The 27,002-nt window shown below is 40.3% G+C and overlaps 1 protein-coding gene across 1 annotated transcript; it reads left to right on the top strand.

The window, feature by feature from the left end:
- Nucleotides 1-367: 367 nt before the first annotated feature.
- LOC123087076 (putative 3,4-dihydroxy-2-butanone kinase) lies at nucleotides 368-9,291 on the top strand. Its single transcript, XM_044508978.1, has 20 exons — nucleotides 368-571; nucleotides 692-765; nucleotides 847-910; nucleotides 2,384-2,496; nucleotides 2,588-2,635; nucleotides 3,481-3,552; nucleotides 3,640-3,729; nucleotides 4,518-4,691; nucleotides 4,794-4,877; nucleotides 5,443-5,498; nucleotides 6,047-6,177; nucleotides 6,548-6,640; nucleotides 7,056-7,120; nucleotides 7,472-7,615; nucleotides 7,699-7,742; nucleotides 7,999-8,082; nucleotides 8,170-8,237; nucleotides 8,360-8,472; nucleotides 8,545-8,640; nucleotides 8,831-9,291. Exons 1-20 carry the CDS (start codon nucleotides 532-534, stop codon nucleotides 8,960-8,962), a joined length of 1,785 nt encoding a protein of 594 aa, XP_044364913.1. The 5' UTR covers nucleotides 368-531; the 3' UTR covers nucleotides 8,963-9,291.
- The last annotated feature ends 17,711 nt before the right edge of the window (nucleotides 9,292-27,002 follow it).

The raw sequence follows: 27,002 nt of genomic DNA, 5'->3' as shown, positions 1-27,002 counted from the left end.
GTGACCGACCTGGCGCTCAGCCAGTGGACCGATTTTAAATCTTTCCCATTTTGTACGGTGAACCGTTTTTTTTTGTCTGTGGCGAAATACACAGTAGTTATTTTCTTCCTTCATTTCCATTGGCCCTAATTTGTAACCAGCGTATATTTGCCCATCGTCAATGCGTTATCTCAGTCTTTACAATGAAAATGGAAAACTGGAAACAACGCATAGAAGTCCACGTCAGACGAGGGGGGGCCGTAATTGCAGTGTAAATTCCGAGCGGGCGGTTCTACCAAAAGAGGGACCTGACTGTAATTCCGTCGTTATCCATTTGGTCAGTGGACTGCTAATCCGCGCCTATAAAAGGATAATCCTCCCCACCCCACCCCACTTCAACTCGAGCAAGCAAGGGGAAGAAAAAGGCCACAGGAACCAGGGGCGGCGACTCGCTTCGTACTGCTCGCCCCCCGCTTCTCCCCCCACCCCAATCTCTCCGCCGGCGATCGCCGGGGCGCGCGCGCGCCGCCGCCGGGAGGCCTCCCCCTCGCCATGGCCCTGCAGGGGAAGAAGCTCATAAACAACCCCGACGGTACTCGCCGCGCCCATTCCCCTCCGTTTTCCGCCGATTTCCGGTGGGTTTTGGTCGATTCTAGGGTTTAATCGCCGTCGCTGCCCTCGGCGGGGCTTCGGGTCGGTCCCGCTTTTGCAGATGTGGTGACTGAGTTCATCGAGGGGCTGGTGGAGACCTACCAGGGCCTGCAGTACCTGGACGGGTTCCCTGAGGTGAGAACACTGTTCGCTGGGTAATGGTTCCGATGATGCTTGGGACCGTTCCGTGACGAAATTCCCCTACAATGTGTGCAGATTAAAGTTGTTCTTCGCGCTGATGCTGTGGGCGGTGCCTATGACAAGGTTGCTGTCATCTCAGGTACGTCCCTGTTGGGAACTCGGCCTTGTGAATGCGATGCTTCATTTGGTGCAAATGTTCAGTTCTTTTTTATGTTGATTGCTCTCTGTGTAAAGTTATGTTGATTGCTCTCTATGTAAAATGCAGTATGTATGGTATGACCCAGCTTGGAGATCACAACATACAACGTTTGTAGGGTTTGCCTCTTTATGCTGGTTACTGACTGAATTTGCCAATGAAGCGTGTCATCTCGCATATCTAGTTTTATATGCGATTCTGAAAATTCTAATGAGTTCAGCATAAGGATGCCTTTTCAGTTTTGCAAGTTCTGCAGTAGTATGAATGTATGATGGCAGTCATACTCTTGGTTGCTTACGATTACATGATATCTCAAAATGCGAGGTTCATTGTACGGCACGAGTACAATCTCGGATCTGTGCTTGGTGCTATTGATGTTGGAGGGCACAGACAGTGTATACCTAGATGGACTGCACCCTGTGGCATTTTGATAGAAAAGGCATGCTTCTTGCCCATGTGCAGGTGGTGCATTGTGGTCCCCACCGGGAAGATCCATTATGTTTTTTGTGTTGTTTGCACACTGTTTTCCTGTATGCATAGGCTGCTCATCTAAGAGTTGTATTGAACACTCATGTTTCTCGTGAACCCAGAAATTTGTAGCACTCATAGATATCACGATGAACAAAGTAAGTAAAAGGCGCTATTACCATATTTACTGACAGTATGTGATCTGTTAGCCTCTATCCTCACCAGTTACCACTATATTATCCGAGAGGCGTGTAGGGCATGTGGGGCACTGTGTTGGTCTTTGTGCCTGAACTATGCCTAGACACTAGAGCTATGTTATTGCAAGGTGCCTGTACATCTTGTAGCAATAGACTTGGAGCCTACATTCATGAGCTTGTAGTCTATTACTTATTACCAGCTCATTCATTTTTAATATAGCTGATATGATTGAACAAAACTAGCCATCTAATTTTGCTTACGATTGCTGAAGAGTAAATACACCCACCTCTCATGAAAAACCTGTACTGAGGTTAACCTGCAATGAGTTAGTTGTCATCAGTAATATGATACATCAGAGCTATAGCTTGAATGTACTCAGTTTGAATATTATCTGTGGTTACTGTTTATTTATGAATTTTTTTCTGCTGGTTCTACCAAACTGTGAACTGGTTCCTAGGAAACATGCATCCGAGTCTGCTATTACTCTTGGTAGCTGTAAATGTTATCTTCTGATGTATTTGTCAAAGATTTAGCAAATATGCATCCGAGTCTGCTATTACTCTTGGTAGCTGTAAATGTTATCTTCTGATGACTGATACAAAAGTTAAGTCGATATTCTTATAGATTATTGTTCTTCCTGCATAAACAAACATGTCAACTACTTACTTTTAGCCAGGATTTTATATTATTGAGACCATAGCATAAAATCTTATCTGTAGTTCTGTACTATAATACTAATTTTATTCTTAGGTGGTGGAAGTGGTCATGAGCCAGCCCATGCGGGATTTGTTGGGCCAGGAATGTTGACAGCTGCTGTTTCTGGAGATGTTTTTGCTTCTCCACCTGTTGATTCTATTTTAGCTGTATGTTTCTTTCAATAAAACTGTGTCAACCTGCTTTCACTGCTAAGATTGCTCTAGCTCACATTTTTTGCACTGTATGTTTGTTTTGTAGGCTATTCGAGCTGTAACGGGCACCATGGGATGCCTTCTGATAATAAAGGTACTCAGTAGTTTCTATTATGAAAGGACATTCATTAGTTAATAGGAACAACATAATGCATCTGAAGTTTGCTTTATCTGATGTTTGCGAAGTTGGGATTGATCAATGCCAATTTGATTCTCAGAAAGATTTCCTATCGTTTTCTTCACCTGTTTAATTCTGTGTACTGTTTAGACAAATACGTCTATGGATGGACAGGGGGCTCAACTTTTAGCACAGATTCCTGAAAATAAACTTGGGACAAACTAAATTGCTAGCTGTAGATATGGTCGATTGGATTTTCTTGAAAGGCAATTTTGTCTGTGTAGAGTGTACAGAGCTAAGAATTTGATTTGGGGGTCGAATTTTGCATATTTGCTAAGTTCTTGGCAATTTTACCGGTGAAGGTCTGTGGTCTATCTCCTGCTCAAAGTGCTATGCAAGCTCCTGGAGAAACTAGCTGTGATCAAAGACTGAGAAGGAATGGAGGGAACACCCTCAATATTTATTTTTAGTATTATAATTATTTAGAGGAAATGTTCTTGAGGTGTGAAATACAGTCAAAGAAAACAAACCTTACACTTAAATCTTTTTATTTATGATCTTGACACCATTCTCTACTGATTATTGGATGAAGGCTATCCTTGACCTATGCTCAAAAAGGAAAAAAACCTAGCCACTGCCCACTGGGGCTTACTTGGCTTAGATGCATGTGTGGTGCTGTTATACTGGTGTAGTTTTCCAAAAATTTGATCTGTAGTGCTTGTTTCTGTTTATGTCATTGTATTTTGTTCTAGTTGCACTACATTCTGTTCTCCAAGGTACACTGCATTCTGTACTCACGTTCTGTTGTTGGACATTTGCAGAACTACACTGGTGATAGACTTAATTTTGGATTAGCTGCTGAGCAGGCAAAATCTGAAGGCTATAAGATAGAGGTTGATGAGCATATAACATCTTACGACCTTAGTATAGCATACCATATTAAAATCAGCTTGTAATCAGCATTTATCCACCAATTGTAGATGGTAATTGTTGGAGATGATTGTGCCCTTCCCCCGCCTCGGGGGATAGCTGGTAGAAGAGGTTTAGCAGGAACAATTCTTGTGCATAAGGTATTCCTTTGTGGCTATTGCCTTTCCGATTTTAGATTCTTGTTTTATGCATTTTGGTGATTACTGCTGTGTTACACTTCTTGATTTGTTAAGCAATGCACCTAGGAAAATCCCTTCCAATAGATCTACCACTTGTTCATGCATTTTTCTGGTTTGACCAGCTTGTATCTTGTCTAAACAAACCGATGGTGCCTAGTTATTAGGTGCTAGCCTGCTAGATGAGGAAATCATAGTAGCAGACATTAACCAGGAATTATTTTGACTGATGAGGCACTATCTTTTTTCCTGTTTGTACTTAATAAAACTGATACTATGTGGTGAACAAATTCCGTCATTGTGGTTGTCTTAATTGATACTATGTGAGGCCAGCATTATGTGCATCATGTCCATTAACCTGCAGCGTGAGGCTTAGCTTTGCGACCTCTATTTCCTTGCTTATCATGTTTGTCAGTTAGTTTCAAAAGGTTAGTGCTAAGTAAGATGTGAAATAATCAGGGTTTGTTAGGAAGGATCTGATCTGACTTGTGGACCAAGGAGTTATACATATAATGGACTAGTGTGTAAGCCTCAGGCTCATCAAAGGAGGTTTCTCCTCCACATACCCTGTCCCTGTCGATGTCATTAGTGCCACAGTGCAGCCACCACCTCATCGCTACATTCTCACGAACTTGGGCTGTGACAGTGTCCACCAACATTTTGTGGTCATCCTAACTTGAATAGAAAACCAATGCCTTGTTGTAAATATTTCCTGCTGTTCTCTGAAGTCTTCACTTCGTTTGATTCTACAGGTTGCTGGGGCTGCTGCAGATGCTGGCTTATCTCTTGCAGATGTTGCTGCAGAAGCAAAACATGCATCTGAGGCTGTTGGTACAATGGGAGTAGCACTTTCTGTTTGCACGTTGCCTGGGCAAGTGACATCTGATCGTTTAGGTCCTGAGCAAATTGAGCTTGGCCTTGGAATTGTAAGTCTAGACGGCATCAACAATTGTTTGCTTTCAGTATACCCAAGAGCTGCAAACTTTATTTTTTTTCCAAATATAATAAGCATCTGATTTGTTTCCCAGCATGGAGAACCTGGTGCTGCTGTTGTTGAGCTACAGACAGTTGATGTGGTGGTCGAACATGTTCTTAAGCAGATACTATCACAGGTGTGGTTGGTGATATGCAATTTTTTTATTTCTATCCTCTCTTGTGTTTCTCCATTTCTCTTTTTAGTTCACTGCAAGCACTGAACTATTGTTAGACATCTATGCAATCTTTATCAGTCGTGTTTGAGTACAATTAAATCATGTTTTTTGTTCTTTGTGAAATTCAACATTAAGCTAAGCTTAGCTAGCTATAATTTGTTCTGAAATACCGAAAGGTGAAGTTTGCAGAAGGTTATGAAAATAACTAGGGTAGGTCCTCACTAGTAATAAAGAGGCCATTGCCTGAATGCCAGGGAAAGGAGTGGAATGGGGGTTGAAAGTTTGGGTGGGACTCTCCTTCCATGGCATCAGTTTACCTTGATTTAATCATTTCACAAGCACTTAAGGTTAATGCTGAAAGGACAGTAGCCTTCAGTAAGAAAGAGAACTCGTGCTGTTCCTGTCCTGGTATAAAGTTTAATTTTTGTAGATACTGTTTCAGTGTGAGTTTCTGCCAACTAATGTTACTTGTATTTACTAGTCTCGGTACTTTTGCTTATTGTGTGGTGGTCTTTCGTCTTTGCAGGAAACTCAGTATCTTCCTATCACAAGAGGGAGCAATGCTGTTCTCCTAATCAATGGGTAACTACAAATCTGAGCATTTTTGTTACTTTAAGAGTTGATTTTTACCATCAGAAAATTACCAGCACAAATACTGAATATGACTAGGATAGTTATATGGGTCTGCAATGTATTTCACCATTTGCATCTTTCACAGTGATTAGAGAATTTAGTACTTAAGATGTCAGTTCTGGAGGAATTTGATTATGCCCATTATCTATCTAGTTATCCATTTCTATTACAATGGAAAATGTCCCCAGGAAACTGACTGGTATGTGACGCTAGGACTGAAGCAGACAGGGATTAGCATTTTTAGGAGGCTGAATACCATCTCTCAGTGGCTTCAGTAAGATTAAAGGGGTCTGAAACTAGGACCAACTGTCAAACTCAGACTAAGTGTTGTTAGTTTTACCCATGAATCATCTTCCATATAAATTACTGCCATAAATCTACTGTGGCAAACTGTGATATGTTTAGAGGTGCATTACTGTATCAGTTCCTTTATCTGCATTGTTTACATTATGAATCAAGTAAGTCATGTTACTTTGTTGTCTAATACCATATTACAGATTAGGTGCTACCCCTGTCATGGAGCTTATGATTGCAGCAAGAAAAGCGGTCCCCGAGTTACAGTTGGAGTATGGGATTGCTGTTGACAGAGTCTACACTGGCACATTTATGACATCACTTGATATGGCTGGTTAGTTCTTGTATGGATCTCTCTAAGGGAACCTTGATATCTGCTAAAGGCCCTAAGATAATCTGTGGCTAAGCTTTATTAACATCTCTCCAATTTAATTACTACTTTAGTGATCTAAAACGTTTTATATTAGTTTACAGAGGGAGTAATTAGTATGACATATATATTATGATGATCTGGGTGGTTGCTTGAACATGTATCCGCATTAATTTCATTTGACCAATCGCTGATGAGCTAGCCACTTCACTTTTCTGCTAATGTGTTCCATTCTGCATTTTCATTGGATATGCAATCATTTGACTTGTGGCTAATTCCTTAGTTTATTATGAATGGCATATATTAAATACTTTAAATTATGTTTTCATTGCAGGACTTTCTATCACCATTATGCGATCAGATGAAAACATTTTGCAGCGACTTGACGCTCCCACTAAAGCTCCAGCTTGGCCTGTTGGTTCTGAAGGTAGTTATCTTGCTAGCAGAAAACTAGTTGCATGTCTGCAGCCGTTAGCCACTAATATCTGTATTCTAGGTTTTTGATGTGATGGGTTTTCTAGTTCTGTGCCTTCTGTTACTAGCCTTTTGTTTTTGAGAATACTTAAGTTTACGTTATTGGTGATCTTTAGCACAACTACACTTTCAAACTCTTTCTGTACAACCTTTAATTGGAGGCTGCAGAACCAGGCTAGTTTGGGTGCAGAAAATAGCAGGATTTTTTTTTTGAACTGAATGTAGAGTGCGAAGTTACCAGCGTTTTAAATATATTTTTGGTTTTATCACACATCATTTAGTATTAGTTTGTTACAAAAGAAGGCTTTAAGCTCTGATACAACATTTTTGCCGTCCAACCACCAGTTTTCTAATGATGTTTATTGTAGGAAATCGCCCACCAGCAAAATTCCCGGTTCCAGTACCACCATCACCTTCAATGAAGGATGATGAGGTAAAGTAAAATCCTCTTCCCTGAGGCTGTAATGCTGGTAGTAGGTTCACCTTCGCTTTTATTTAGAAATATACAACTATACAAGAACCTCATAATGCTATTGACTGGTTCTGCATGGGTTGTATTTATAAAGGTCTATTCCAGTTATTGTCTAGATAGCATTTTTTTTAAAGATACCAGAGGAAAGGTGAGGAGAACACAGTGGTAATAAAAAGGAGAACTATGAAAACATTTTTCTTGTCTGACAGCAAGTTTAGCAAATACCAGCGTGAAGTTTTGACCATACTGGAATATGCATGTCAGTTGCCACTCCCAATTTCTTAAGCATGATGGTTAGCTATTGTTCTGCAGATTCTTTCAGAACGCCAGGAACTAAGCAAGCAAGGCTGTATGTTGGAGGCCGCTATTGAAGCAGCTGCTAAAGAACTCATTGATCTCAAGGATAACCTAAATGATTGGGACAGTAAAGTCGGTGACGGTGACTGTGGAACTACGGTAGGTCTAGTAGGGTTTATCAACTTAGTGTTTGTCCGATGAGAGCTGTTTTAAGATTCATTACTGGCTGATTTTTTTTCCAGATGTATAGAGGTGCAACAGCTATTCTTGAAGATATGAAAACACGGTAAGTTACAAACAATGCATATTATTGATGTGCGACTCCCCGTACCTAGTATTCGCATGTAATTCTTGTAAAGATTCACTGGTTAAGGACAGCATTTCTTTCTGCGTCATGGTCCTGTTTTTTCATTCAAACCCTTCTATGTTGGCTGGGGTTTTCCAGTCATCCATACAAGTTGACCTTATTTAAGTCGACTTTCCTCTTTGCCAGTTCCTCTTTACCAGTTAGCATATTTTAAGTCAACTTTCCTCTTTGCCAGTTATCATCTGAACGATGCAGCTGGAACAGTAAATGAGATTGGGTCAACAATCCGGAAGGTGATGGGTGGAACAAGTGGAATCCTGTAAGAAATCTGTGCTTGTCCTTTCCTTGTTGCATTATTGACCAGAATTGAAAACACAAGTAATTATTCTTCTATACTATGCTTCAGGTATGACATACTCTGCAAGGCTGCATATGCAAGCTTAAAACAAAACAAAAATATTACGGCATATGAATGTAAGATATATGTTCATCAATCATTATGATTGAAAGCTTAAGAAACAACATATATTTCATTATGATCCGAGACAACTATCAAGAAATGTGCATACTAAACAAAGTATGCTGCTTTTCCGCAGGGGCTGATGCTTTAGAAGCCTCTATTGCTGCTGTTAGCAAATATGGTGGTGCCAGAGCAGGATATCGCACAATGTTGGATGCTCTGATTCCCGCTTCTACAGTTTTGAAACAGGTTACTTCCCAAGCCTTGCTCTTCCGGCAGTATTATCTTTAATTATGTGATGTATTCATTGTGCTTGAACAGTCGCTTAAAGCTGGGGATGATCCGGTGACTGCATTCATCGCTTCTTCTGAAGCAGCATTAGCTGGCGCTGAATCCACTAAACAAATGCAAGCAAAGGTATGATCTTTCACCTGGCCCTTGCTTAAGAAGAAATATAAACCTATAACTTGCCTTGTCTCGTTCAGCAAAAGCTTTTCTTAAGTTTTTTGAGCTCGTGCAACTGTAGCTCCACTAAAATCTGTATTCTTGTGCCTTTCCCTTTGATTATGCCCGTTCCTGTAGTAATGAGGTTCGGTTGCACTTGCAGGCAGGACGGTCATCGTACATCTCTCCCGACCATCTGGTTTCAATTCCTGACCCAGGAGCAATGGCTGCAGCTGCATGGTACCGGGCCGCAGCGCTTTCGGTGAAGAACAAGCTGCATGCTTCAGAAAGCTAGTAGTAGTGCATGCTATGCCTCATTCACAGTCCAAAATACTATACTGACGGCGAAATCCTCAGGGGCCTTTGTCAATCCCCCTGATTTGATTTCCGCTTGTGCTTTGCATGGGCCGAGAAATCGAGTTCCGTATTGTTTTGTGCTGAGAGCAGTTCAAAGGATTCGTAGACTTATACAAAGGTTGAGTGAAAGTATGCTTTTGCCTTGCTGGCGAAGTGATTATTGTCTGTGCGTGTCCGCGTGGGGTGGTCAATGGTGTTGAAGATTAATGATTGTTGTCTATTTTACCTGAATGGCCGGAACCGCATCAATTTTTCATCTTGACGGTAGTATTTTTCTCAGCCTTCCGCAGATTTTTGGATGACAATGATGCTTTAGACATAAGGTGCTCATCTGGCCAACTCTAGAGGTATAAACCTGGTGTTCCAATTTTATAAACAAAAATATAAAATACAACATATCATCTTGTTTGGATTGCTATAACTAATTATATAGTTTCCTTCAAACTTGCATTACAAGGTAACAAGAATGGTTAAGATTGTCTAGGTGAGAATCGTGCATTGTGTAGCTAATTGTGTGCATTGTTAATGGGGTAGTTAGGCAGACCTAGGTACCAATGTTTGAAACTAATTTTTCTAGGAGGAATATCTCCAGCCTCTGCATCATTTGTGATCCACACAACCATATTTATTAAACCACAAGTATCATCATCCAATACAATGAAATCAGCAAATGTATTGAAATAACTACAACCAACGAAAATTAGGATATCTACAGAGCCTATTATTGGACTGTCATCCTAACTGGTTGAATAATGTTTAAAACTGATGACTTCAGGCTTGTACTGATGACTTCAGGCTTGTTCGGAATTTCACCAGCTCCATAAAATTCCGAGAGCTGAGAAGCCAGGAAATAGTTGCGCCGCAATTTTTAACTGTAACTCTCACCAACTCCGGGAATGGAATTGTGGAGTGGAGGGGCTCCGAAGAGGGCGTTCGTCTATTCTTTGAGCTATGTGATTTCAGTCTTAGGCGTCCCGTGCAAGCGTAATGTAAATACATACAGCAACTGCTTGCGTTTGAGACGACGTAGGAGTAAAGAATTATACTGTCTTCAGCTTCTGCAGTTGTAACCTACAGATCGGCGCACATGATCCGCGAGTGTTTCTCATAGGATCTAAGGAGTGATTGGACAATCATTCGAAAGAAACCTGCTAACCTGTTGGCTAGTTTATTGAACATTGCTTATGAACTAACTGTACTAACTAAATTGGATGTTTGGAACTGATTACGTAATATAATATGCTACTCCTACAATATATACGATTGTGCACCTAATAATTAGTAAATGCTCCAGGCATGGAACCGCTGGGTTGGCTTAACTAAGAACTTGAAAAAAATGAACATACTCTATGCATGTAATTAGAAGAATTTTAGTAGCAAGTGTACTTAAATTCAGAATTAATTTTCTGGGAGGAGCTTTACGGCTCTCTAGTATCTACCAACTAGATGCCACTTTTCTTTTAAAAATGATGCTACTTTACTGATAAATTATATTTTTTTATTCTTGTTGTAAAAAACATTTTCTTTTTGTGTGCATCATTTTTTTTTTGCGAAACATTGTGTGCATCATGTTATGCATAGGCTGGACATTTGCTTGCATTGCCTCGATGTACCTACTGAATGAAAAGTCATTTATAAAAAAATATGGTTACTCTGTTTTAAGAAATAAAATGCGATTATGAGTTGTCAAGGTAAAGGAACCTTTGTTGGGATTTCTTTTATGGAAGACATTACCATGGCACATATGTGTTTATGTGGTATGTTGATGGTTCGTAAATTCGACTACATATTCCCAATCATTGTGCGCTCAATAAGGGTGGTGTAACCAACCTTTGAGTAGGTAATATCTCTTTTCATGTATTTTTTCTGTAAAGTATACAACCATCAATAAAATGTAGATACGCAGTACGATCATTGTGCTTGCTCATTTGTTTAAAGCTAGTGCTTTCAAGTATTAGCTAAATCATCACCGTAAAGCTTATAATAATGCAAGAAAAGCTTAGCCAAAAGAAAGAGAGGCTGGGAATTAAGCGAGATTCTTGGCTGGTGCTATAGAATATTGTTCTGCGATAGCTACAGGCAGGGCAAGGATGCTGCCTGCTGCTTAGGGTTCTGCATATCTAATCTGGATAATGTCTGCTTCTTGCCTGTCACAGCTAGTTAGTGCTTCCTGATTAGCTAACTTGCACTGACTGTGAGCATGCGGACCCGAGTACACCTGGCAAAATTAAGGGCGTGCAGGGTTTGGGAGAACACTCACGTGATTGTTTCCTTACACCGTAATAAGTGAAGCCTATCTAATCCCAATCCTAATCACCTGCCTTGTCTCTAGCTAGGACATCTTTTCTGTAAATCGTTTTTATGTTGTTCTTTATGGACTTACGCCCACGGTCTGTCTTAAAATGTAAGATACACTTCACTTTTCAAAATCTCCAATGCATAAACTTTACAATGAAATTTTGTGTAATATGCCTAAAATGGTATATGACTTAATAGAATCTTGCAAAAAAAAAACAATAATATTAGCCCTCCATGCTCAATCTATTCATAGTTTTAACACATTGACTGTGCATATAACATACTCTTGCAAGAATAAAGTACAGTCTATTCAAAGTTCTAACACATCGACTGTGCCTATATAATTATTGTATTTCTAAGTGGAGGTACTACTATATCCTTATTGGTCTTGAATTTCCTTTCTGGATGGAGTGCCTTATTATGTAGTATATGCAAATGGTAGACTTCAAAGCACAAATGCTCAACGCATGGGTAGTGTTCGTCTCAAAGTTATTGGGTTGGATAAGATATATGGGTGATGGTGATGAAAGTTTGCGAACGCCCTCGATAGATATATCTTCTCGAAATCCGCATCAATTGCCTTGTCCTTGGACGTGATGTCTCGAGCTAAGGTCTGAGCACTGCAGTCCTAAAGTATGAGCTCGTGGACTAGCGATGCTCATTATTTTACCCACTTTCCTTATAATTAGACCATTTTCTCTGGGTCAATTTGTAAGATGAAGGAATGGAGTTCCAGGACCTACCATTAAATGTAAAAGGGAAGTCAGGCAAGGAGATCCACACTCCCCTCTTCTATTTGTTGTAGCTGCTACTAACCTCCGTCCGGGTTTATTGCCCCTCGTATTTTGTGCCAAACTTTGATCATCTATTAACATAACAAAATATAAATCATATGATACAAAAAGTACATTGTTGGATTTGTATTTGAAAGAACTTTCCCACATACCATGGCATCTTGTTTATTGGACCCCCTCATGACATATTGTTTATATTTCATTAGTAAAATTTATGGTCAAACTTTAGCCCAGAATAAGAGGGGGCCTAATAAACCCGAACGAAGGTAGTAATATATTTTAGTCTGCCATCAGTGACGCTCTTGCTCAAAGGATCTGGTAAGGCCCCTGCCATTGCAATCTTGCCAAACTTAGCAAACCATACCATGTAGTATCCAGATGAGAACCATATTATTTTGTCAGTCAATGTGTACCAACTGAAGAATCTAAAAGACCTTCTTCACATATTTTCCCTAGCAACTTAGCTCAAAATAATCACTACAAGTCAATATGTTCCCAATCAACATACCTGAAGATAGGATTCAACTCTTCAAGGGCGTTCTGCAATTCCATGTAGGTACTTTGCCTTTCACTTATCTTGGATTGCACCTGTATCACTAAACTGTAGGAGTTTTTCATGTCACCCATATCCAGAATCCAAAGAAGGCTTTCAAGATGGTCTCATTTCTTTAGCTTTGGTGGCAAGCTCCAATTGGTGAATGTAGTTCTGCCTTCTTTGCCCATATTATTCTTAAGCTACCTCAAAGTATATAAGTGGGTAACTGAAGAAGTGGATAAAGGATATCTACTCCAGTGTCACTTGGGCTTAGCCATAGAGTGATATCAACTCTAGTGTTACCAGTGTTAAACGTAGTAGAAAACAAAAAATTCGGGCTTACGAGTAAAAACCCATGATCACTATGAAGATGCAAATATATTTGATCTAATATTTACCAACGAACGCAACATAGATTAGAGGTTGGTGAAGATTGTTGATGCAGATTCCTGCAAATCGGATTAAACCACCCAACCACGGGAACCATTTCTTTTCATTCGTGGATCAAAGGAACGACCCCCATGCCGCTATCCAAGTGTACGAGATCACCAATCCAGCACATATTCGCCGTCCAAAAAGAAGACCTACTGGAGACCTGGATATGTAGGTGGAGCAGCCTTACGCCATTGAGAACTTTCTGAGAGGGAGAGAGAGAGAGAGAGGGTGCAACCTTCAAGCATAGAATTGTGTTTGGAGGGCTTCCCCTCCTCAGGTATTTATAGGCACATGGGAGGAGGCCACCTTAGAGCAGGGGCTCTACCACAATGGGGTGTGGCGCCCCCAACCCTAGCCACCCCAAACTTGCCCCTCAAGGCAAAGGGGGGGGGGGCGCTGGCCCCTACATGGGGTTTCCCCCCAAGTGGATGCCCCACTTAGCCCATCCAAGGGAGAATACCTCTAGTGCATCCCCGAATATTCTGGAAGGTTTTAGAACATTCTAAAACATTCCCGGACCTTTCGGTGGCTTCCACGACACTCCGGGACTTGCTTGGTTTTCCCAAAAAACCCAGTTTTCTCTTTGAAAGATTTTAATCTTCCCAGAACTTTTCCAGTGTGTTTCTCTCGTGCTCCTAACACTTCTAGTACTCAAAAAATCAATGACCCTTAAGCATGTGACCCCGCCGGTTCGATAATGTGTAGACTAGACCCGAAACTCTTTCCAGTCAATAATCAATATCATGATCTAGGCATCCATATTGACTCCTACACATATATGAATAATTATTGAGCGAAGCTTTTGTTTCCGTACACAATTCAATTTACTTCATAATACTTGACAGAACCAAGGGCAAGACTTTTATAGGCACCCTTGTGAACCAACAACTTGATCACAATACTAGGTTATCCTCGTTACCAGTTTTGTTCTCTTTTCTTGTTTCTGTATTTCGGCATCCCGGTGATCCTATCATGCTATATATGGCCAGACGATGAGGGATACCAAAATACTGAGAGGTCCCTAAGAATATTTTTCCATCATCAGAGGAGCAACTCCCAATCATGAGCTATCAAGTCCCTTGACATACTTTTTCAATGCACCCAAAATTTGATGTTATAATTACCCTCTTACAGATAAAGTTTGACGAATCCCAAGGTACACTGTCTAGCATGAAGCTAATAACAACATGATGATGTGTTCTCGTAGTATATTATTTAGTTGGGTCTGTTCAACATCATTGTTCTGATAACAATGTGCTCTCACTGTCACCTAGGTTTGCAACGTTCTACATGGCTTGATCCAAGCGCCAATTCTTTATAGCTAGAGAGGCCATGGTTGCACTTGGGATGTTCCTTCTGCTTTACTGACTGGACAAGGGAGTTACGTAGACATCAAGCTCAGCCAGCCTACGCTGCAATTGATGTCGCTCCTTAGAGACCTTGCCCATGATGGACATGGCCTTCAATCTGGCTTCATCATGCCTCGGGTTGCCCTAATTTCTCCATCACTTAGCTTCATCTCGCTTTTGTCCATCGCTTGTGGTTCTTCGGCTTTGAACTTGTGTAGCCAAGGGTCCTTAAGAACGTCATCATGGCTTACTTTGGGCATATCCACTATGTAACACTCCTGGACCGAGGCTGCCTACCACAGGCGTAATGGCACCGCGGCTGACAGTCGCTTCCCCACAGACTCGATAGTCTCCTCATCCTGGTATTCCATCTCTTCAATTCCTCCCCGAGCACTTCAGTGGTAGTGAGGTTTTCGATATTCGGGATCAGGTGGATGGTGGGCGGGTCAAAAATAAATTGACCTCTTGCTGCTCCTGGGCCTGATAAGACGCCAAGCCTGGGAAAACCATCTCATGGCGAGAACCCGCGACACATTTCACGATGTCAAATTTGATGAGTTGTCCTAGAGAGAAGTTTTTGATCTGGCCGAGGTGGACAGTCGAGTCGTCGGCGAACGTGGTAGTGTCAAAGACAAACATCTACCCGACGCGTAGATCACGGGGTATTCAAACAGAGACCCCATCAGACCTCTGCATGCACCAAGTGGTACCTGCATGGGCTACCACTTTCAAAGATGATTCTAATAGATCCCTCGGTAGGGTATCCCATCATGGTGATTAGGTCGAAGGAGAAACAAGGATGCGAGTTTATCTAGTTTCGGGCCCTCTAGATGGAGGTAAAACCCTAATCCTACTCTATATATTGCGATTGGGGTGTACAGTGTACATGCATGAACCAAGGGACTGTATGATGTCTATTGACTAGCTTGACCTGATTTATATAACATATCGACCCCCTAGGGTTACACGAGTAGTTAGCTATATCGGTGGAGGAGTCCTCCATGGCTCCATCTTCCTTGACTTGTACGACAAGGCTTCGGAGTCTCCAATGTAGAGCGCTACGGGCTGCCATGATGGCTGAGGGTGGAACTGATACGTCCATTTTGCATCATGTTTTCCCACTGTTATTTATAATGTTTGATGCATAATAATGCTTTATGGAGTAATTGTAATGCCTTTTCTCTCATAATATGCAAGGTTTACACAAAGAGGGAGAATACCGACAACAGGAATTCTGGACCTGAAAAAGCTACGTCAGAGATACCTATTTTGCATATCTCCAAATGAGCTAAAATCTTACGGAGAATTATTTTGGAATATATAATAAATATTAGAGCAAATAACTACCAGAGGGGGTGATGACCCACAAGTGTAGGGGATCTATCGTAGCCTTTTCGATAAGTAAGAGTGTCGAACCCAACGAGGAGCAGAAGGAAATGATAAGCAGGTTTCAGTAAGGTATTCTCTGCAAGCACTGAAATTATCGGTAACAGATAGTTTTGTGATAAGGTAATTTGTAACGAGTAGCAAGTAATAAAAGTAAATAAGGTATAGCAAGATGGCCCAACCCTTTAAAGGACAAGCCTGGACAAACTCTTATATGAAGGAAAGCGCTCCTGAGGACACATGGGAATTATCGTCAAGCTAGTTTTCATCACGTTCATATGATTCACGTTCGGTACTTTGATAATTTGATATGTGGGTGGACCAGTGCTTGGGTACTGTCATTACTTGGACAAGAATCCCACTTATGATTAACCCCCATTGCAAGCATCTGCAACTACAACAGAAGTATTAAGGTAAACCTAACCATAACATGAAACATATGGATCCAAATCAGCCCCTTATGAAGCAACGCATAAACTAGGGTTTAAGCTTCTGTCACTCTAGCAACCCATCATCTACTTATTACTTCCCAATGCCTCCCTCTAGGCCCAAACAATGGTGAAGTGTCATGTAGTCGACGTTCACATGACACCACTAGAGGGATGACAACATACATCTCATCAAAATATTGAACGAATACCAAATTCACATGACTACTTATAGCAAGACTTCTCCCATGTCCTCAGGAACAAACATAACTACTCACAAAGCATATTCATGTTCATAATCAGAGGGGTATTAATATGCATAATGGATCTGAACATATGATCTTCCACCAAGTAAACCAACTAGCATCAACTACAAGGAGTAATCAACACTACTAGCAACCCACAGGTACCAATCTGAGGTTTGGATACAAATATTGGATACAAGAGATGAACTAGGGTTTGAGATGAGATGGTACTGGTGAAGATGTTGATGGAGATTGACCCCCTCCTGATGAGAGGATCGTTGGTGATGACGATGGTGATGATTTCCCCCTCCCGGAGGGAAGTTTCCCCGGCAGAACAGCTCCGCCGGAGCCCTAGATTGGTTCCGCAAAGGTTCCGCCTCGTGGCGGCGGAGTTTCGTCCCGTGAGCTAGCTTATGATTTTTTCTCGGATGAAAGACCTCATATAGCAGAAGATGGGCATCTGAGGGCCACCAGGGGGCCCATGAGGCAGGGGGCACGCCCAGGGGGGTAGGGCGCGCCCCTACCCTCATGGCCAGGGTGTGGGCCCCCTCTGGTGGATTCTTTCTCCAGTATTTTTTATTAATTCCAAAAATGACTTCCGTGAAGTTTCAGGACTTTTGGAGCTGTGCATAATAGGTCTCTAATATTTGCTCCTTTTCCAGCCCAGAATTTCAGCTGCCGGCATTCTCCCTCTTCATGTAAACCTTGTAAAATAAGAGAGAATGGGCATAAGTATTGTGACATAATGTGTAATAACATCCCATAATGCGATAAATATCGATATAAAAGCATGATGCAAAATGGACGTATCAACTCCCCCAAGCTTAGACCTCGCTTGTCCTCAAGCGAAAGCCGATATCGAAAAATATGTCCACATGTTTAGAGATAGAGGTGTCGATAAAATAAAATACGAAAATGAGGGCATCATGATCATTCTTAGAACAACAATATATATATATATATTGTCATATGATCTCTTATGCTAAATTAACAATTCATTCACATACTCAAGTATGAATCGAAAACTTCATTGAAAACTAACAAACTATAATTTCAGTCATTGAAGCAATTGCAATTTATCGTAACATAGGAAAGAGTCAATATAAGAGCTTTTCAACAAGTCCACATACTCAACCATCATTTACTCTTTCACAATTGCTAACACTCACGTGATATTTATGGTTATGAAGTTTTAATCGGACACAGAGAAAGATAGGGCCTTATAGTTTTGCCTCCCAACGTTTTACCTCAAGGGTAATGTCAACAATAGTAGTTCATAAAAACCCACATCCAATTAGCCATATATATCAGGATCTTTCCAACACATTGTGCTTGCCAATGGATAAAATGTAAAAAAGGAAAGGTGAAGATCACCATGACTCTTATATGAAGTATAAGATATAAGTAAAAGATAGACCCTTCACAAAGGGAAGCAGAGGTTGTCATGCGCTTTTATGGTTGGATGCACAAAGTCTAAATGCAAAAGAACATCAATTTATATTGCCACTTGTGATATGGACCTTTATTATGCAGTCCGTCGCTTTTATTTCTTCCACATCACAAGATCGTATAAAGCTTATTTTCTCCGCACTAATAAATCATACATATTTAGAGAGCAATTTTTTTTGCGTGCACCGATGACAACTTACTTGATGGATCTTACTCAATCCATAGGTAGATATGGTGGACTCTCATGGCAAAACTGGGTTTAGGGATATTTGGAGGCACAAGTAGTATCTCTACTTGGTGCAAAGAACTTGGCTAGCAAGAGAGGGAAAGGCAAGCTCAACATGTTGGATGATCCATGACAATATAATTTATCTTAGATGTAAGAAAACATAACCCATTATGTTGTCTTCCTTGTCCAACGTCAACTCTTTAGCATATCATACTTTAATGAGTGCTCACAATTATAAAAGATGTCCAAGATAGTATATTTATATGTGAACCTCTCTTTCTTTATTACTTCCTATTAATTGCAACGATGACCAAAACTATGTTTGTCAACTCTCAATAATTTTTATTCATCATACTCTTTATATGTGAGATCATTACTCTCCATAAGATCCATATGATCTCTTTATTTATTTTTTATTCCTTCTCTTTTATTCTATTCCCTCAAGATCATAGCAAAATAATTAAGCCCTTGACTCAACACTAATCTTTATTATATATAGCTCACGGACTCGATTACATAAGAAAGATCATAAAGCAAAACTCACAACTAGATCATACTAAAACTTTATTCTACTAGATCAAGATATTATCAAAAGGATCGAACTAAGAAAAACGGTAAAGATAAAAGGTGTGATGGTGATACGATACCGGGGCACTCCCCCAAGCTTGGTAGTTGCCAAGGGGAGTGCCCATACCCATGTGTTTATGTTTCCTTCCTCGGAGGTGGTGATGAAGGAGTTGTTGATGACGTAGGCTTGTCGTCCATCTTCCAAGGCATAGGCTCACCATCATAGAAGGATGATCGAGCCTCCAGGATCCTCAAATCTGCAGCCAAACTCATCCTCTTGAATCTATATTCATACTCACAGTTTTGGTTTTGCAGGTCATAGATATGGGCTTGGAGGCGCTCGATTTTCTCGTGAAGCTTGAAGATGGCCTCCCCAATGTCCTTGGCGTCCAACTTGTGGTTGTTGGTGAACTCCGTGATCATTATGTGATTGGAGTCGAGTCCACGCTCCACCATCTCCTCACACTTGAAAACTTGTTGCTCCAATGCCTCGAGCCTTGTCTCCGTGCTTCCGGTCCTCCTTGGTCCCTCAACATCGTGGATGTGCAACAACCCCTCACGCATCTCAATGGTTTGAGGGTGTTGCAGCACCTCCGCGAGGTAGGGGTTGATGACCTTCTTGAAGAACTTGTCCTTGGGGGCACTTGAAGACGACATGGCGACCTAGGTGTGTCAGAAAAACAGCTCGAAACAAAGAGAGGAGATATTTGCGTGACACAGTGGTCAAAACCTTCGGGATATTATATAGTGAATTTTTACTGACCAAAACAAGTATCGTGCAAGAAAACAGAGTCTGGAGAGCGCACAAGGTGCCCACGAGGCAGGGGGCGCGCCTAGGGGGGGTAGGGCGCACCCTCCACCCTCGTGGAAGCCTCGGGTCCTTTTCGATCTGCTTCTTATTTTTCTATTTTCTTAAATATTCCAAAATGGAGAAAAGTTGCCATTAGAACTGTTTTGGAGTCGGTTTACTTACCGTACCACGTACCTATTCCTTTTCGGAGTCTGAAACGTTCTGGAAAGTGTCCCTTATGTATTCCTCCGGGGTTACGGTTTCAATAACATTAGTTTCAACATTTATAGGATTACCTGAGATATAATGTTTGATTATTTGACCGTTCACCACCTTCGGATTTGTGCCTTCGAAGTTGTTGATTTTTATGGCACCGGAGCGATAGACCTCCTCGATGACGTAAGGACCTTCCCATTTAGAGAGAAGTTTTCCCGCAAAAAAATCTTAAACGAGAGTTGTATAGCAATACATAATCACCTACACTCACGCTTTTGTATCCTTTTATCATGCCATCTTTTAACTTTTTCTTTAAACAACTTGGAATTTTCATAATCCTGGGTTCTCCATTCATCAAGTGAGCTAATGTCAAAAAGCCTCTTCTCACTGGCAAGTTTGAATTCATAGTTGAGCTCTTTAATAGCCCAATATGCCTTATGTTCTAATTCAAGAGGTAAGTGACGTGCTTTTCCATAAACCATTTTATACGGAGACATACCCATAGGATTTTTATATGCAGTTCTATAAGCCCATAATGCATCATCAAGTTTCTTGGACCAATTCTTTCTAGATCTATTAACAGTCTTTTGCAAAATTAATTTAAGCTCTCTATTACTTAATTCTACTTGGCCACTAGACTGTGGGTGATAAGGAGATGCAATTCTATGATTAACATCATACTTAGCAAGCATTTTACGAAAGGCACCATGAATAAAATGTCAACCACCATTAGTCATTAAATATCTAGGGACTCCAAACCTCGGAAAAATAACTTCTTTAAGCATCTTAATAGAGGTGTTATGATCAGCACTACTAGTTGGAATAGCTTCTACCCACTTAGTAACATAATCAACAACAACTAAAATATGAGTATACCCATTAGAGGAAGGAAACGGTCCCATATAATCAAAGCCCCAAACATCAAATGGTTCAATAACAAGTGAATAATTCATAGGAATTTCTTGACGTCTACTAATATTACCAATTCTTTGACATTCATCACAAGATAAGACAAACTTACGGGCATCCTTGAAGAGTGTAGGCCAATAAAAACCGGATTGCAATACCTTATGTGCGGTTCTATCTCCAGCATGGTGTCTGGTACGTCTCCAACGTATCTATAATTTTTGATTATTCCATGCTATATTATATTCCGTTTTGGACATTATTGGGCTTTATTATACACTTTTATATTATTTTTGGGACTAACCTATTAACCGGAGGCCCAGCCCAGAATTGCTGTTTTTTTTTGCCTATTTTAGGCTTTCGTAGAAAAAGAATATCAATCGGAGTCCAAACGGAATGAAACCTTCAGGAACGTGATTTTCGGAACGAACATGATCCAGAGGACTTGGACCATACGTCAAGACATCAACCAGGAGGCCACGAGGTAGGGGGGCGCACCTACCCCCTGGGCGCGCCCTCCACCCTCGTGGGCCCCTGTTGCTCCACCGACGTACCCCTTCCTCCTATATATACCTACGTACCCCCAAACTAATAGATACGGAGCCAAAACCCTAATTCCACCGCCGAAACTTTTTGTATCCACGAGATCCCATCTTGGAGCCTTTTCCAGAGCTCCGTCGTAGGGGGCATCGATCACGGAGGGCTTCTACATCAACACCATAGCCCTTCCGATGAAGTGTGAGTAGTTTACTTCAGACCTTCGGGTCCATAGTTATTAGCTAGATGGTTTCTTCTCTCTTTTTGGATCTCAATACAAAGTTCTCCCCCTCTCTTGTGGAGATCTATTCGATGTAATCTTCTTTTGCGGTGTGTTTGTCGAGACCGATGAATTGTGGGTTTATGATCAAGTTTATCTATGAACAATATTTGAATCTTCTCTGAATTCTTTTATGTATGATTGGTTATATTTGCAAGTCTCTTTGAATTATCAGTTTGGTTTGGCCTACTAGATTGATCTTTCTTGCAATGGGAGAAGTGCTTAGCTTTGGGTTCAATCTTGCGGTGTCCTTTCCCAGTGACAGTAGGCGCAGCAAGGCACGTATTATACTGTTGCCATCGAGGATAACAAGATGGGGTTTATTTCATATTGCATGAGTTTATCCCTCTACATCATGTCATCTTGCTTAAAGCGTTACCCTGTTCTTATGAACCTAATACTCTAGATGCATGCTGGATAGATCGATGTGTGGAGTAATAGTAGTAGATGCAGGCAGGAGTCGGTCTACTTGTCTCATACGTGATGCCTATATACATGATCATACCTAGATATTCTCATAACTATGCTCAATTCTGTCAATTGCTCAACAGTAATTTGTTCACCCACCGTAAATACTTATGCTCTTGAGAGAAGCCACTAGTGAAATCTATGCCCCAGGGGTCTATCTTCCATCATATTAATCTTCCAATACTTAGTTATTTCCTTTGGCTTTTATTTTACTTTGCATCTTTATCATAAAAATACCAAAAATATTATCTTATCATATCTATCAGATCTCACTCTCGTAAGTGACCGTGTAGGGATTGACAACCCCTTATCGCGTTGGTTGCGAGGATTTATTTGTTTGTGTAGGTGCGAGGGACTCATGCGTGGCCTCCTACTGGATTGATACCTTGGTTCTCAAAAACCGAGGGAAATAGTTACGCTACTTTGCTGCATCACCCTTTCCTCTTCAAGGGAAAACCAACGCAAGTGCTCAAGAGGTAGCAGTTCCTCCATAAGCTTCAGAGTGACACTTGCGTAGGATCTGTTCCTGTTCATGCTCAGGTATACAACGTCTAATAACGCCATCTACTCCTTCTTTATAAAGGTGTGGGTCATCCCAGAAGTAATGTCTTAAATCATATAAAAACCTTTTTTTTTGCTGGTATGTGAAACTAGGTGGTATAAATCTAGCAACAATGTAATTAGCATAATCAGCATACCATGGAACAGTACGAGAAGCATTTATGACAGCTAATTGTTAATCAGGAAAGCTGTCATCAATAGGTAGTGGGTCATCAAGAACATTCTCTACCCTAGACAAGTTGTTTGCAACGGGATTCTCAGCTCCCTTTCTATCAATAATATGCAAATCAAATTCTTGTAGCAGGAGAACCCATCTAATAAGTCTAGGTTTAGCATCTTTCTTTTCCATAGGATATTTGATAGAAGCATGATTAGTGTGAATAGTTACTTTAGAATCAACAATATAAGGTCTGGACTTATCACAAGCAAATACAATTGCTAAGAATTCCTTTTCAGTAGTAGCATAATTTCTCTGGGCGTTGTCTAGAGTTTTACTAGCATATTGAATAACATTTAATTTTTTATCAACTCTTTGTCCTCGGACAGCCCCTACAGCATAATCACTAGCATCACACATGATTTCAAAGGGTAAATTCCAATCAGGTGGCTGAACAATAGGTGCAGAAATCAAGGCTTTCTTAAGTATTTCAAATGCTTCTACACAATCATCATCAAAGACAAAAGGAATATCTTTTTGTAATAGGTTAGTCAGAGGCCAGGAAATTTTTGAGAAGTCCTTAATGAACCTCCTATAAAAACCGGCATGACCAAGGAAACTTCTTATACCTTTGATGTCCTTGGGACACAGCATCTTTTCGATAGCATCAACTTTAGCTTTGTCAACTTCAATACCTCTTTCAAAAATTTTATGACCCAAGACAATACCTTCATTAACCATAAAGTGGCACTTCTCCCAATTCAAGACAAGGTTAGTTTCTTTGCATCTCTGCAAAAGTCGATCAAGGTTGCTCAAGAAATCATCAAACGAGGATCCATAAACAGAGAAATCATCCATGAAAACTTCACAAATCTTTTCAAAAAGTCAGAGAATATAGCCATCATGCATCTTTGAAAGGTAGCAGGTGCATTACATAAACCAAAAGGCATACGTCTATAAGCAAAGGTACCGAAAGGGCAAGTAAAAGTAGTCTTTTCTTGATCATCGGCTGACATAGGTATTTGAGAGAAACCAGAGTAACCATCTAAAAAGCAAAAATGTGTATGTTTGGATAATCTTTCTAGCATTTGATCAATGAAAGGCAAAGCGTAATGATCTTTTTTAGTAGCTTTATTTAATTTGTGGAAATCAATTACCATCCTATAACCTGTAATAATTCTTTGCGGAATCAATTCATCTTTATCATTAGGAACGACAGTAATACCTCCCTTCTTAGGGACACAATGGACATGACTTACCCACTGACTATCAGCAACGGGATAAATTATACCTGCTTCAAGGAGCTTTAATATTTCCTTTCTTACCACTTCTTTCATCTTAGTATTTAGCCGTCGTTTGTGATCAATAACTGGTTGGCGTCTTTCTCCAAATTTATTTTGTCTTGACATAGAGTGGGACTAATGCCCTTAAGATCATCAAGAGTATAACCAATAGCAGCATGGTGCTTTTTCAGAGTTTTCAATAATCTCTCTTCTCTGTGCTCTGAAAGGTTAGCACTAGTAATAACATGATATATCTTCTTTTCATCAAGATAAGCATATTTAAGAGTATCAGGCAATGGTTTAAGCTCAAACACGGGATCACCCTTGGGTGGAGGAGGATCCCCTAGGATTTCAACAGGAAAGTTGTGTTTCAGAATAGGTCCCTGTTTAAAGAATACTTCATCTATTCCCCTTCTTTCATTCATATACATATCATTTTCATGGTCTAGCAAATATTGTTCTAAAGGATCAGTAGGAGGCATGACAATAGAAGCAAGACCAATAATTTCATCTTTACTAGGAAATTCCCCATCACGGGGTTGTCTACTAAATTTAGCAAAATTAAACTCATGAGAAATATCCCCTACACCAACAGAAACAATATCCTTGTTGCAGTCTATCTTAGAATTAACAGTATTCAAGAAGGTTCTACCAAATATAATGGGACAAAAGTCATCTTGTGGGGAACCAAGAACAAGAAAATCAACAGGATATTTAACTTTCCCACACAAGACTTCAACATCTCTAACAATCCCAACTGGTGAAATAGTATCTCTATTGGCAAGCTTAATTGTAACATCAATCTCTTCTATCTCAGCAGGTGCAATATCATGCATAATTTCTTTGTATAAGGAATGAGGTAATGCACTTGCACTAGCACCCATATCACATAAGCCATGATAACAATGATCTCCTATTTTAACGAAAATAACATGCATGCCTACAATAGGTCTATGTTTATTTTAGCACCAGGTCTAGCAATTCTAGCAGCTTCATTGCAGAAGTAAATAACATGCCCATAAATATTATCGTCCAAGAGATCTTTAACCATAGCAATTTTAGGTTTAACTTTAATTTGCTCAGGGGGTTTAGGTGTCTTAATATTACTTTTGTTGACTACAGTTGAAGCTTGAGCATGATCCTTTATTCTAACAGGGAAAGGTGGCTTCTCAATATAAGCAGCATGAACAACAGGGTCATTATAAGTGATAGTCTTTTCTTCAACTTTAATAGGTGCAACTACTTTTACTTCAATAGGAGTATTATATTTAAAGCACTTCTCCTTAGGGAGATCAACATGAGTAGCAAAGGATTCACAGAAAGAAGCTACTATCTCAGAGTCAAGTCCATATTTAGTGCTAAATTCACGAAAAGCATCGGTATCCATAAAAGATTTAACACAATCAAACTTAGGTGTTATACCTGACTCCTTACCTTCGTCGAGGTCCCAATCTTTAGAGTAGCGTTTAATTCTTTCCAATAAATCCCATTTGAATTCAATAGTCTTCATGATAAAAGATCCAGTACAAGAAGTATCGAGCATGGAGCGATTACTGAGAGAAAGCCGAGCATAAATTTTTTGAATAATCATTTCTCTTGAGAGCTCATGATTGGGGCAAGAATATAACATTGACTTAAGCCTCCCCCAATCTTGAGCGATGATTTCTCCTTCGTGAGGCCAATATATATATATATATATATGTATATATATATATATATATATATATAATTACGATCACGATGAACAAGATGCATAGGATAAAACTTCTGATGAAATTCCAATTTCAATCGCTTGTAGTCCCATGATTCCATATCATCACATAGCCTATACCATGTCAATGCATCTCCCTTCAAAGATAAAGGGAAGACCTTCTTCTTGATAACATCCTCGGGAATACCTAGAAGCTTAAATAATCCACAAACTTCATCCACATAGATTAGGTGTAAATCGGAATGCAGTGTTCCATCTCCTGCAAAAGGATTAACTAGCAGTTTCTCTATCATACCCGAAGGAATTTCAAAGTAAACATTTTTAGTAGGTTCAGTAGGTTGAGGAGCAACTCTTTGCTCTACTGGTCGGGGTGAAGATACCCCAAACAAGCCGCTCAAAGGATTATGTTCCATAGTGACAAGTGACAGTAAATTTTAGCACACTATAATTTTTTTTCCTTACCAAATTCCACCTACCAAAGGCGCTTCACTCCCCGACAACGGCGCTGGAAAAGAGTATTGATGACCCACAAGTGTAAGGGATCTATTGTAGCCTTTTTGATAAGTAAGAGTGTCGAACCCAACGAGGAGCAGAAGGAAATGATAAGAAATTTTTAGTACGGTATTCTCTGCAAGCACTAAAATTATCGGTAACAAATAGTTTTGTGATAAGGTAATTTGTAACGAGTAGCAAGTAATAAAAGTAAATAAGGTGCAGCAAGATGGCCCAATCCTTTTTGTAGCAAAGGACAAGCCTGGACAAACTCTTATATGAAGGAAAGCGCTCCCGAGGACACATGGGAATTATCGTCAAGCTAGTTTTCATCACGTTCATATGATCCGCATTCGGTACTTTGATAATTTGATATGTGGGTGGACCAGTGCTTGGGTACTGTCCTTACTTGGACAAGCATCCCACTTATGATTAACCCCCATTGCAAGCATCTGCAACTACAACAGAAGTATTAAGGTAAACCTAACCATAGCATGAAACATATGGATCCAAATCAGCCCCTTACGAAGCAACGCATAAACTAGGGTTTAAGCTTCTGTCACTCTAGCAACCCATCATCTACTTATTACTTCCCAATGCCTCCCTATAGGCCCAAACAATGGTGAAGTGTCATGTAGTCGACGTTCACATGACATCACTAGAGGGACGACAACATACATCTCATCAAAATATCGAACGAATACCAAATTCACATGACTACTTATAGCAAGACTTCTCCCATGTCCTCAGGAACAAACGTAACTACCCACAAAGCATATTCATGTTCATAATCAGAGGGGTATTAATATGCATAATGGATCTGTACATATGATCTTCCACCAAGTAAACCAACTAGCATCAA

This window comes from Triticum aestivum, chromosome 4A, assembly GCF_018294505.1.
Source record: "Triticum aestivum cultivar Chinese Spring chromosome 4A, IWGSC CS RefSeq v2.1, whole genome shotgun sequence".
Taxonomy (NCBI): Eukaryota; Viridiplantae; Streptophyta; class Magnoliopsida; order Poales; family Poaceae; genus Triticum; species Triticum aestivum.
The sequence above is the reverse complement of the archived record's forward strand: the minus strand, read 5'-3'. Positions and strand labels throughout refer to the sequence as shown.